Source organism: Macaca mulatta, chromosome 4 (assembly GCF_049350105.2).
Source record: "Macaca mulatta isolate MMU2019108-1 chromosome 4, T2T-MMU8v2.0, whole genome shotgun sequence".
Lineage (NCBI taxonomy): Eukaryota > Metazoa > Chordata > Mammalia > Primates > Cercopithecidae > Macaca > Macaca mulatta.
In genome coordinates, this window is record NC_133409.1 from 112,306,349 (window position 1) to 112,318,657 (window position 12,309).

The following is a 12,309-nucleotide window of genomic DNA, read 5'->3' on the forward strand; positions in this document are numbered from 1 at the left end:
GGTCTCGATCTCCTGACCTCGTGATCCGCCCGTCTCAGCCTCCCAAAGTGCTGGGATTACAGGCTTGAGCCACCGCGCCCGGCGGAAAGTCTGTTTTTTAAAAGAAGAGTTGGCTGGGTGCAGTGGCTCATGCCTGTAATCCCAGCACTTTGGGAGGCTGAAGCGGGTGGATCACCTGAGGTCAGGAGTTCAAGACCAGCCTGGCCAACATGGTGAAACCCCACCTCTACTAAAAGTACAAAAATTAGCCGGGCATGGATGGCAGAAACCTGTAATCCCAGCTACTCAGGAGGCTGCGGCAGGAGAATGGCGTAAACTTGGGAGGCGGAGCTTGCAGTAAGCTGAGATCCGGCCACTGCGCTCCAGCCTGGGCAACAGAGCAAGACTCCGTCTCAAAATAAATAAATAAATAAATAAATAAATAAATAAATAAATAAAGAGTCAAGTATGAGATTAGTCTCCCTTCCCCCATCAATAAATTAAAACAAAGATTAGGAGACATATTTTAACAGTTCCAGTAAAAACTCCAGACTAGGCTGGGCACAGCTCATGTTGTAATCCCAGCACTTTGGGAGACCAAGGCAGGAGGGTTGCTTGAGCCCAGGAGTTCTAGACCAGCCTGGACAATATGGTGAAACCACATCTCAAAAAACAAAACCAAAAAATTCCAGACTATGATCACACAGGCAAATATACAGAAAAGGTAAGGTGAAAGGAGAATTATGTGTTTGACTACAATTTCAGGGCTGGGGGCAGGCCTGGAATCTGAGTCTTTTTTACCATCTCTGCACCCATCATCTTTTGTTGCTGGTAGGATTGGGGTTGGCTTCAAGTTTTGGTCCTGTAGATCTGATTGGCTCTGTACCACAGAAGTGGAGGGCTGGGCAACACATGGGAGTGGGTCCTGGAAAGGGCCTAGTCATACAGGGGCCTCTGGGGTTCCACATCACTGGATGAAGGCAGCCAGGCATTATGACTTTCGTAGACTCCAGGTACTTTTAGTGGAGCCCCTTTTCCTCCATTAAAAAAATACATAAAATTGTACGTTATTTTTATTTTATTTTTTTAGAGATGGGGTCTTGCTCTGTCACTCACACTAGAGTGCAATCATAGCTCACTGCAGCATCAACCTTGTGCACTCAGGCTATCCTTCCTCAGCCTCCCAAGTAGCTGGGACTACAGGCGCATGTCACCAAAACCAGCTAATTATTTTATTTTTTGTAGAGACAGGTTCTCTCTATTTTGCCCAGGGTGGTCTCAAACTCCTAAGCTCAAGTGATCCTCCTGCCTCAGCCTCCCAAAGTGATGGGATTAGAGGCATGTATATATATTTTTAAAATATATTTTAAAAATATATTTTCAGCAAGGCGCAGTGGCTCAAGGCTGTAATCTCAACACTTTGGGAGGCTGAAGTGGGTAGATCACCTGAGGTCAGGAGTTCGAGACCAGCCTGGACAACATGGTGGAACTCCACCTCTACTAAAAATACAAAATTAGCCGGGCGTGGTGGTGCATGCCTATAATCCCAGCTACTTGGGAGGCCTAGGCAGGAGAATCACTTGAACCCAGGAGGCGGAGGTTGCAGTGAGCTGAGATTCGCCATTGTACTCCAGCCTGAGCAACAAGAGCAAAACTCTGTCTCTAAATAAATAAATAAATAAATAAATAATTGCATACTTAAAATATTCTGGCCCTAGCCAGCTGCAGTGGCTCATGCCTATAATCTAACATTTTGGGAGGCCAAGGCAGGAGAACTGCTTGAGCCCAGGAGTTTGAGACCAGCCTGGGCAACATAGGGAGACCTCTGTCTCTACAATGAGTGTGATGGCATGCACCTGCCCCAGCTACTCAGTGAGCTGAGATCGTGCCACTGCACTCCAGCCTGGGTAACAGAGTGAGACCCTATCTCAAAAAAGAAAACAAAAGAAGAGAAGGAAAGAAAAAGAGAGAGAAAGTGAGAAAGAATCTTCCAGACCGTAAGAGCTCTAGGGAACATCAATTTGCTCTGGCTGCTTTCCCATTTTGATCTCGGGCTGGCATCAGGCCCACTGCAGGATCCCTGGCACCCCGAGACGCTAACGCAGATGGTGGGAGAAGTGTTCTATTAACCCGGCCAGGTTGACTCAGTGCATCTCTCCACCTCAGTCTCTGGTGTTGGCTTCTATGCACTCGGGAAAACTGCCCACTTGTCCCCAGGCTTCCAAGGAGGCCCACATGACCATCTGAGTTCCCAAAAGGTTTCCTTGCGCAATAGCCCTCTCATTTTGGCAGGCTCAGGTGCAAAGGCTTATCGGTTTCCCCAAAGCTGGGATCTTCTTTGTGGCAGAAGATCCCCACAAGATAATGGGATACTAGCTTTTTCACACCAGGAAATGGAATTTGAGAGAAGTTAACTTATTGTGTGGCTCAGATCACCACAGTCCCCCTGAAGAAGCCGTTAAAATTCTATACATGCTGGGTAAAATATTCTTTATCTACAGCAGTGTAAGTGCATCTCATGATTAGATTGAGGTTTTAAATTTTTTTAGATTTATTTTTGGAGTCTCGCTGTGTCACCCAAGCAGGAGTACAGTGGTGTGATCATGGCTCACTGCATCCTCAAACCCCTTGGCTCAAGCGATCTGCTGGCCTCTGCCTCATAAAGTGCTGGGATTACAGGCGTGAGCCACAATATCTGACCTTGATTAGGTTAAGGTGTTTTTCTGTTTTTGTTTTTTGTGTTTTTTTTGAGATGGACTCTCACTCTGTCGTCCAGGCTGGAGTGTAGTGGTGCCATCTTGGCTCACTGCAACCTCTGCCTCTGGGGTTCAAGCAATTCTCCTGCCTCAGCCTCTCGAGTAGCTGGGATTGCAGGTAACCACCACACACCCGGCTTTTTTTTTTTTTCTGAGATGGAGTTTTGCTGTTGTTGCCCAGGCTGGAGTGCAATGGTGTGATCTCGGCTCACCACAACCTCCGCCTCCTGGGTTCAAGCGATTCTCCTGCCCCAGCCTCCCGAGTAGCTAGGATTATAGGCATGCGCCACTATGCCCGGTTAATTTTTTGTATTTTTAGTAGAGACTAGGTTTCTCCATGTTGGTCAGGCTGGTCTCGAACTCCTGACCTCAGGTGATCCACCCGCCTCAGTCTCCCAAAGTGCTGGGATTACAGGCGTGAGCCACTGTGTCTGGCCCACACCCATCTAATTTTTGTATTTTTAGTAGAGATGGGTTTTCTCCATGTTGGTCAGGCTGGTCTCAAACTCCTGACCTCAAGTGATCCTCCTGCCTTGGCCTCCCAAAGTGCTGGGATTATAGGCGTGAGTCACCTTGCCTGGCCAGGTTAAGGTTTTAAATGTTCATTGCATCACAGCCATAGCTAAATCTAGTTTTCCTGTAAGTATGCCCTACACATCTGATAGTCAGGTTTTCTCAGCAACCATTGAGGGTGAGAGGGGGTGGGCTCAGGGGCAGAAAACTGGAGCCTCCACACAGTCCTAGATGATCATGTGGAATCTGGAACATGCTTTCCACTATTTTGAGTTTTTTCTTCTAGGCTGGCTGTGGTGGCTCACACCTGTAATCCCAGCACTTTGGGAGGCCAAAGTGAGAGAGGACTGCTTGAGCCTAGGAGTTCAAAACCAGCCTGGCAACATAGTGGGACCCTGTCTCTACAAACAGACAGACAACAACAACAGAAGAGCTGGAAAATAGCTGGGTGTGGTGGCAGGCACCTGTGGTCTCAGCTACTCAGGAGGCTGAGACAGGAGGGTCACTTAGGCCTGGGAGGTCGAGGCTTCAGTGAACCGAGATCGTGCCACTGCATTCCAGCCCAGGCAACAGACTGAGACCTATCTCAGAAAAATAGAAAATAGTTTTAAAACAAACACATAGTTAATCGTAAGAACAAAATAGTATTTTCAGCAGATACTATCTATTCTGAAACAACTACAAAACAATATTTCTAGAAATATAGTAGAAAATGTGTAAAGGCATGCATGGGGATGATATATACACACTAGCTTCAAGATAATTTCCTCTGGAGAGGGAAAGGAAAGATGCTTGAGTAATATCTATTTTAAAAACAGAGAAGTGAGGCAAATGTGGGGAAATGTCAATATCTGTTAAACTGGGGGAAGGTACAGGGCTGTGCTATATTACTTTTTTGGATGTGTGAAACCTTTTTTTTTTTTTTTTTTTTTTTTTTGAGACGGAGTCTTGCTCTGTTGCCCAGGCTGGAGTGCAGTGGCGCGATCTCCGCTCACTGCTAGCTCCGCCGCCTCCCGGGTTTATGCCATTCTCCTGCCTCAGCCTCCCTAGAAGCTGGGACTACAGACGCCCACCACCACGCCCGGCTAATTTTTTTGTATTTTTAGTAGAGACAGGGTTTCACCGTGTTCGCCAGGATGGTCTCGATCTCCTGACCTCGTGATCCGCCCGCCTCGGCCTCCCAAAGTGCTGGGATTACAGGCGTGAGCCACCATGCCCGGCGAAACCTTTCATTATTCAAATTTTTAATTAAAATTACGAACACTGGGAAAAAATTCATTGATACTGGTTGTCTTAGGATACTGGAAATAAAGGAAAATTGTCTAACTTGCTACATGTTCTATAAGACCACCTCCGACGTTTTGTTTAAAACATGATACACTTGCTTGAATGATTTAAAAATGGTAACCATCCGGAGAGTCAGAAGATAACAGCATGGGGCAGAAGAGAGAAAACCGACACATTCAACAAGCCTGCCCTGGGTCCAATCTACCTATCTCTGGGAGGTAACGATGAAACCTTAACCTATCCAGCAAAGGCGATTCCCAGTCAGCAGAGTCGTCAATTCAAACTCACAGTGTTAATCAGCTATAAGGTGGGCAGAAGTCTTTCAGGCTAAGTATATCTTACGAGGCAAAGATGACGAAGGAGAGCGTTGGAGACCCAACAGGAGGCCAGATGAATACTAGTTCAAAGTCAAAGAGGCAATCCCGGCGACTGAGGCAGCACAGGAAGTGCCCGATGTGCCGCTAGGCCAGGGCGTCGATTGCACCAGCTCACCCCGACGCGGTGCTAGGCGCCGCCGGAAGGGGCGGAGCGGGTGGAATATGGTAAAAGAGAGTCCGAGCTTCGCGCCTGGGTCTGGAGGAGGTCCTGCGAAAGCCACCTCGAGCGCGCTCCGCGGCTGCTGGTCCCAGTATGGTCGATGACGCTGGTGCTGCTGAGTCCCAGCGGGGCAAACAGACCCCGGCCGACTCCCTGGAGCAGCTGCGTATGTTACCACTTCCGCCGCCGCAGATTCGCATCCGGCCTTGGTGGTTTCCGGTGCAGGAACTGGGAGACCCTTTGGTGTTCTACCTGGAGGCATGGCTGGCAGACGAGCTCTTTGGTGAGCGACCCCAGGTGTGCTAGTGGGCTGTCCACCTCCAGTCTGAGAGAAACTCGGCAGGGCAGCTCTCTACGGCTTCTTTCCCAGATTCGCAAGCCAAAAGTGTTGCAGTGATTGCCCACCTTCCAGCTCTTCCCTTCCCTGGCCAACGTTCCCTTAAAATTCAGCTTGTAACTTGCCACCGTGCGGCCCCTCAGAGTCTTTCCTTACTTGTTTAGGCCCGGACCGAGCCATGATTCCAGAAATGGAATGGACGAGCCAGGCCCTGATGACAGTGGACATAGTGGACTCTGGGAACCTAGTCGAAATCACCGTTTTTGGACGGCCCAGTGTACAGAATCGGGTGAAGAGCATGCTCCTGTGCCTGGCATCGTTTCACCGAGAACATCGTGCCCGAGGTGAGGGTCTTTGAGAACCTGCATGTGGAGGAAGCCACGAGTGACTGTACTGGCCTTGCTCGGTTTCCTTCCATCCTCCCTTAACCTTCTCAGAATTTCTTGGTTTCCAGACTCCAGGGGCTGCACGAAGTTTGTTGGGAGGGGATCCCGGGGTAGGACCTTGGGAAAGTCAGCGGAGATCTGATACATTCAGGCCCATCACTGCCCAAGTCAGCCTCAGCTGGGTTACGACGCTATCGCAGATCCCAGATTCGGAGCCTCCACCGCAGGTCTTTCTCTCCTCCCCAACTCCCAATCACGGAGTAGTTCGAAACAGCGAACCGTTTTCCCTGTCCATGGTTAGCATCAACTGCTTCTCTTCCAGCTGAGAAGATGAAACACCTTGAGAAGAACTTGAAGGCCCATGCATCAGACCCCCACTCTCCCCAGGATCCTGTTGCTTAAGACAACATAGTTACTGTCGGGAACATCTTAAGAACTTTCCAACTTTTTCTGCTAAAGTTGAAGAGAAGCAAGTATAGCATTCCTAAATCCCTGCATTCCTTTTTCCTGTGTCTTGATGGAATGTGGTTTATTTTGTTGCAAGAGTGAGCTTGAACTATTCTAATAAAGAAATGGCTATTTTGCCAATGGCATTAAGATCTTCACACACTTATAATAAAGCAAATTTATAAAAGATTGACTCTTATGTTTTGATATGAAGGGTGGGCAGAAGGCTGGCAGGTTGTAGTTTTGTAGGTTTTTGTTTTTGTTTTTTTGTTTTTGTTTTGTTTTTTTGTTTTGTTTTTTTCTTCCTGAATTCCCATCATTTTGAAACTCCTAATCCTTCTATGATTTTATGGTCAGAATGAGGCCCTCACCCACAGGGGGCAGATATGCAGGGGCAGATAACCTCACAAATGGTGATCTGTTTTGTTTTTACATAATTGGCTCTCAAACTTTAAAGCTTGTAAAAAATCACCTTGGGAGCTTGTTAAAACACAATTTCCTAGGCTCATTCTCCAGAGAATTCTGATTCAGTACTGTTGGGGTGGGGCTTGTAATTTGCATTTCTGATGAGCTCACAGGTACTACCAAAGCAGCTTATCTGAGGCTCTCACTTTGCAGCTGGTAATTGACCCTCCAAAGAGCACCAGCTGTGCGTTTTCCTGGAGTCGGGTGTCCGTCTGGCACAGGATGACATTCCAACAAGCAGGCCTGGGCGGTCAGCATTCATTAATGGTAGCTTTGCGATTCACCAGGGAAGAAAAGGGATCCCTGGCACCTTGGCTTGTGGATGGCGCCCTGCCTTGGAGCCGGCTGTCTCCCTTTTTCTGCAAGGCGAGGCTGCACAGGTGTCCAGCATGGGCAAGATTGTTTTTCCATTACGTGTTGTACTGAGATTACCAATCTCTGCAAAACAGCTTCTATCCTTGCTGCCCCACTTTCTGGAAGTAGAATTTTTGGGGTGAAAGGTGTCAAAAGCCCTGTGGCTTCAAGCACAATTAGGATTGGTTTGAGACTCATGGAATTTATGCATTCCTTGGCAATAAAGTGTTCTAGCCTTTTGCAAGCGTTTTAAACTCAAGTCTCTTTAATTGTACATTTTTTATTAGAGGTGATGTTGAATGTTTTCTTTGTTTCAGTTTTACATTTTTCTGTATTAATTCCTTTCTTGACTTCTTTCAACTGGTGAAGATAAGGATTTTTATTTATCTCTATAAGCTTTTGTAACAATGGTCTGTTATTACCAGCATTTTCCACCCTCTTACATTTTTTCTTTGCATGTGAAAGATTTTTATTTTATGTAGTTAAATCAATTACTGTTTCCTATGTGTTCTCCCATATCCCCACCCTCTTAAGTTTAAGAGCTCCTAATTTTCTCCCATAGAAATTTGATTAATTCTTTCAAGTTTTTCCTGGTGTGATTTTTAATGTATGTTTGTTTATTTATTTATTTAGAGATGGAGTCTTGCTCTGTCATCCAGGCTGGAGTGCAGTGGTGTGATCTCAGCTCACTACAACCTCTGCCTCCCTGATTTAAGCAATTCTTCTGGCTCAGCCTCCCAAGTAGCTGGGATTACTGGCATGTGCCACCACACCTAGCTAATTTTCGTATTTTTAGTAGAGACGGGGTTTCACCATGTTGGCAAGGGTAGTCTCAAACTCCTGACCTCAGGTGATTCTCCCACCTTGGCCTCCGAAAGTGCTGGGATTAGAGGCATGAGCCACTGCACCTGGCCCTGGTGGGGTTTTTATTTTTATTTATTTATTTTTATTGTATTTTATTTTACTTTTTGAGATGGAGTCTCACATTGTCGCCCAGGCTGGAGTGCAGTGTCACAATCTCGGCTCACTGCAACCTCCATCTCCCAGGTTCAAGCAATTCTCCTGCCTCAGCCTCCAGTGTGGCAACCTCTCCTGTTCCTCCACGCCAAGCAGCTGGCTTGGCTTGATGACATCTATAATTCCAGCATGATATAGAGTTTCCATTTATTGGGTGTTTAGAGAAAGAAGCAGCCATATGAATAGGTGAAACTTAAAGTGTCAGTTCCAGGAAAGATGTTCATAGATGTTTTGGATGAGTTGAAAAGGTTGTGAGGGCCAGACACGGTGGCTCAGGCCTGTATTCCCAGCACTTTGGGAGGCTGAGGCAGGTGGATCACCTGAGGTCAGGAGTTCAAGACCAGCCTGGCCAACATGGTGAAACCCCGTCTCTACTAAAAATACAAAAATCAGCCAGGCGTGGTGGTGGGCGCCTGTAATTCCAGCTGCTTGGGAGGCTGAGGCAGTAAAATTGCTTAGACCCCGGAGGTGAAGATTGCAGTGGAATGCCATTGCATTTCAGCCTAGGTGACAGAGCGAGACTCTGTCTCAAAAAAAAAAAAAAAAGTAGACTTGCCCTCTTAAATGTTAAAACAGTCTACAAAGCTACTTAATTAAAATAGGAGGTAGACAGCAGAAAAAGTAGAAAAGTTACACATGAACATAGATTGGTTAACACTGAATTTGGTCAAGGACAATGAAAACAGCTTGTAAAGGAGAGAATCCAACATTCTGGTAAGGTGGGTATTACACAGAGAAAAACAACATACACATTGAGTTTTAGTTCTGTGATGTATCCTCATCTGAAACTGATTTTGTGTTGATTTTGAATTTAAAATGTTCTAAAGTTCTTCTAAAATTAGTCAACTATTTTAATAAAATGATTACCAGTTAAAAGTTGCTAATAAGTTTTTGTAAATTCAGCTTTATGTTGTAATTCCCTTATTGTAAGGTACATGATTATTTTAAACTCGAGTGATAATTAGTGGTGACAAAAAGTTTGTGATAGACATTCCCCTGATATTTAAAGTTAGCTTTGAACTTTTAAAAATTACTAGTGATTGGCTGGGCGTGGTGGCTCACACCTGTAATCCCAGCACTTTGGGAGGCCCAGGCGGCGGGCGGATAACCTGAGGTCAGACCAGTCTGGCCAACATGGTGAAGCCCCTTCTGTACCCAAAACGCAAAAATTAGCTGGGCGTGGTGGCGCGGGCCTGTAGTCCCAGCAACTGGGGAGGCTGAGGCAGGAGAATTGTTTGAAACCGGGAGGCAGAGGTTGTGTTGAGGTGAGATGGGGCCACTGCACTCCAGCCTGGGGGACAGAGCGAGACTCCATCTCCAAAATAAAATGAAAATTATCAGTGATTCTTGGTTAAAAAAAAAAATCCTAATTAAATCCTAATTACAGAATTACTGCATGCTATTGTTTAATCCTAGCACCCAGCTGTTGGCTTGCATTCTTCTAGATTAATTCGCAGGCTCAGGGACCTGCATCCCAGTGCCCTGACCAGAGCTGTGACCCGGGAAGCCAAAGTGTTCTCTGCTCAGGCTCCTCGCTGCCGCAGTAACTGAGGAAAGAGTAGCCGGTGCCTGTATCTTGCTGGTGTCCAAGACCTTCCTGGAAGGTGGGTGACCCAAGCAAGACCTGAAGACGGCAACAGTGCAGCCGGAGAGTGCAGCTCGGCTCTCTTCGTTTCCCCCTTCCCCGAGGTAATTTTCCCCAGCGGGGAAAGTGTTCTGTGGCAGCGTCGCCATACACGCAGGGCCTTCCAAATCCAGCTGGCCCGCAAGCGACCCGGTTTTCTCATCCCAAGTCACCTTGAGTAGAACCACAGCGGGCTTGGAGAGGTTTCCTAGTGGGCCAGAGAAGCTTCTCACCTGTTAAAGCCAGATGCGCGCAGTTAAGGAGTACAAGGGGCACAGCGGACCACAGCCAGGGAAGATTGCGACCCCGGGCGGCTGGGAGCCAGAAGCCCCACCTGTCTCGAGGTAAAGAGCGGCGCAGGGCAGAACTGGGCTGTTGGAGGAATACGCCTTTCCCTCCCCTCTACCTTCCAAAATACAGACGTCAGGGAAATGCAATTGTTTATCAGAACTCAAGTTTGTGTTGACAACCACTCAACAGAAGGTGTAAAACAAAAACAATCCACGTCAACCTCCCCCGCCACCCCGGCTTCCTGGACTAAAGTAGCGGGGGGCTTCCACTTTGCAATTATTTATTAGAACTCAAGTTTGTGTTTGCAGCCATTCAACAGAAGGGGTAAAAAAAACCAATCCACATCATCCACCCTTACCCCAGCTTCAGGGGCTGAAGTAGGGGGCGGCTTCTAGTTTGCAATTTTTTATTAGAACTCGTTTGTGTTTGCAACCATTCAACAGAAGGGGTAAAACAAAAAATCCACATCATCCTCCTCCCAACCGCAGCTTCTGGGCGAAGTACGGGCTTTCACTTTAACCCCTGACTGGCTCTGGCTCCAGGGCCCGAGATGCCTTCATAATCTGGTAACTGGGGCCCGGGTATCCTCGCGAAACCGCTGGGTCACTGCCTTGCTGGCAGCTTCGGGGGATCGCTGGGTCCCGGACTGGTTGGCAGCCTCGAGAGACTGCTGGGTCCCGGTCTCCCGCACCTCCACCGGAGAACCCTGTGTCCCGACCTCCCGGACCTCCACCGAACGCTGGGTCCCGGCCTCCCGGACTTCTGTTGAAGACAGCTGGATCTCGGCCTTCTTAGTGGCGACATCCTGGGCGAGGGCCTTTCCTGAGCCTGAAAGAAGAGCAGTGTGCGGAGGCCACAGCTGTGTCCCTATATCCTCTCCAAAAAAGGACAGTCACCCAAGCGGCCTGCGGGAGTAGGAACCAGGAATCCCAGAACGCGGGTTCACTTTGGCCTTCTGGATCCATGGCAACCGCCCCGTCTCCCACCCACTAACCGGGGGCAGACTGGGAGGGCGAGACTGCAGCCCCAGCAGCCAGGAAACCCCAGGATCACTCCTACGGAGCCAGGGTTTGCTCCAGGTAGCCCCATTCCCAGCCCCGTACCTTTCGCCTGGAGCTGTCGGTGATAGTCAGCCAAGTTCATGATCATCTTGATTGTGTCCTCCTGGTAAGAAGGCCTCCCAAATACCAAGATCTCAGCCTCGCCGTTAGGGTCCAACCGATTCACATGAATCAAGATTTGGGACATACCCTGGACGTGCGGGATGCGTTCTCGGTCCCTGCCTGCGCGGGTAGTAGAGAGGCTGTGAGGGTTGGGTGGCTCCCGGGGGTCTTGGGAGGGGAAAGTGGAAGGAGGAGACAGCCAGAGGGCATTGGCTACTGGGGAGGCTTGCCCTGGAACGCAGTGGGATGTGGGTGTGGGCGGCAGAAAGAAGCCGCATAGGGGCTGCCCCTCCTTGCTCCACTCACCGAAGATCTTTTCCACCAGCCAAACCTCAAGGCGAACTACCTTCGGATTCTTCAGGAACTCAGAGTGGAACCAGGAGAACCGCTTAGGAAGGTGACCAAGCACCTCGACTGGCATTGCTTTTGGCTGCATCAGTTGCACGAGCGTCGGAAACCGCCTGGGAGTGTCCATGCTGCGCCCGGTCCTGCAGGAGACAAGACCACCACAGCAAACCCAAAGGCCAAGCTGGAGCTAGGCGACTAGAACTGCGGTTTCGCCTGGGCCTTATTTAAAGTGCTTTTGGCCAGCCCCTCCTCTCCAACCGCGCCCTTCTCATTGGGTCCCAGGCCTCGCCTCCGCCTCCAGGAGCCCCGGCTTTTTCCGAGGCAGCGCAAGTGCACCGGTTCCTGCGTTGCTCTCAGTGTCTCTTCTGTCAGGAGCAGCCCTTTCCCCAGCGCACCCGGGAGGAGGAACCGGGCTCTGGGCACCAGGAATCCGCTGGTGCCCAGCGGGAGTCTTAACCATGGACTCAGGAAGGCGTGGACAAGCCCAGTATCTCTCCCAGAGGAAGGAACTGATACTTGCAGAATGAATACTTCATACGTCCCTCACTCGCTTCTGATCCCTGGCCACTACGTTTTCTCCCTCTGGCACCAGGTTTTCAGATTATTCTGTCACTTGCCTGAGACAGCTGAGTACAGAGCAGAATAAGCGCCCGCCTTTTTGTTTTGTTTTGTTTTGCTATAGGGTCTGTGTAGTGAGATTTGCGTAGTAAAAAAAAAGGGGGGGATAGAAAAAAAGTTATGGGGTCTGGCTATGTTGCCCAGGTTGGCTTCGAACTCCAGGGCTGAAAAAAATCCTCCCTCTTTA

General features: G+C 48.7%; 2 protein-coding genes across 2 annotated transcripts; one reads left to right on the plus strand and one right to left on the minus strand.

Moving 5' to 3' along the window:
- Positions 1–5,034: 5,034 nt before the first annotated feature.
- Positions 5,035–6,429, plus strand: OOEP (oocyte expressed protein). The gene is made up of 3 exons (XM_001109346.5): positions 5,035–5,355; positions 5,574–5,753; positions 6,118–6,429. The coding sequence occupies exons 1-3, from the start codon at positions 5,166–5,168 to the stop codon at positions 6,195–6,197; spliced, it is 450 nt and encodes a 149-aa protein (XP_001109346.1). The 5' UTR covers positions 5,035–5,165; the 3' UTR covers positions 6,198–6,429.
- A 4,120-nt stretch (positions 6,430–10,549) lies between these two features.
- Positions 10,550–11,631, minus strand: KHDC3L (KH domain containing 3 like, subcortical maternal complex member). The gene is made up of 3 exons (XM_001112378.5): positions 11,463–11,631; positions 11,097–11,276; positions 10,550–10,821 (listed from the first exon to the last, which is right to left on the minus strand). Exons 1-3 carry the CDS (start codon positions 11,629–11,631, stop codon positions 10,550–10,552), a joined length of 621 nt encoding a protein of 206 aa, XP_001112378.3.
- Between the last annotated feature and the right edge of the window lie 678 nt (positions 11,632–12,309).

Coding starts and splice junctions, on each gene's coding strand:
- OOEP (XM_001109346.5), top strand. CDS start 5,166: ATGGTCGATGACGCTGGTGCTGCTGAGTCCCAGCGGGGCAAACAGACC. Junction 5,356..5,573: donor GCTGGCAGACGAGCTCTTTG/GTGAGCGACCCC, acceptor TTACTTGTTTAG/GCCCGGACCGAGCCATGATT. Junction 5,754..6,117: donor CCGAGAACATCGTGCCCGAG/GTGAGGGTCTTT, acceptor CTTCTCTTCCAG/CTGAGAAGATGAAACACCTT.
- KHDC3L (XM_001112378.5), bottom strand. CDS start 11,631: ATGGACACTCCCAGGCGGTTTCCGACGCTCGTGCAACTGATGCAGCCA. Junction 11,277..11,462: donor GCTGGTGGAAAAGATCTTCG/GTGAGTGGAGCA, acceptor CTACCCGCGCAG/GCAGGGACCGAGAACGCATC. Junction 10,822..11,096: donor CCGACAGCTCCAGGCGAAAG/GTACGGGGCTGG, acceptor CTCTTCTTTCAG/GCTCAGGAAAGGCCCTCGCC.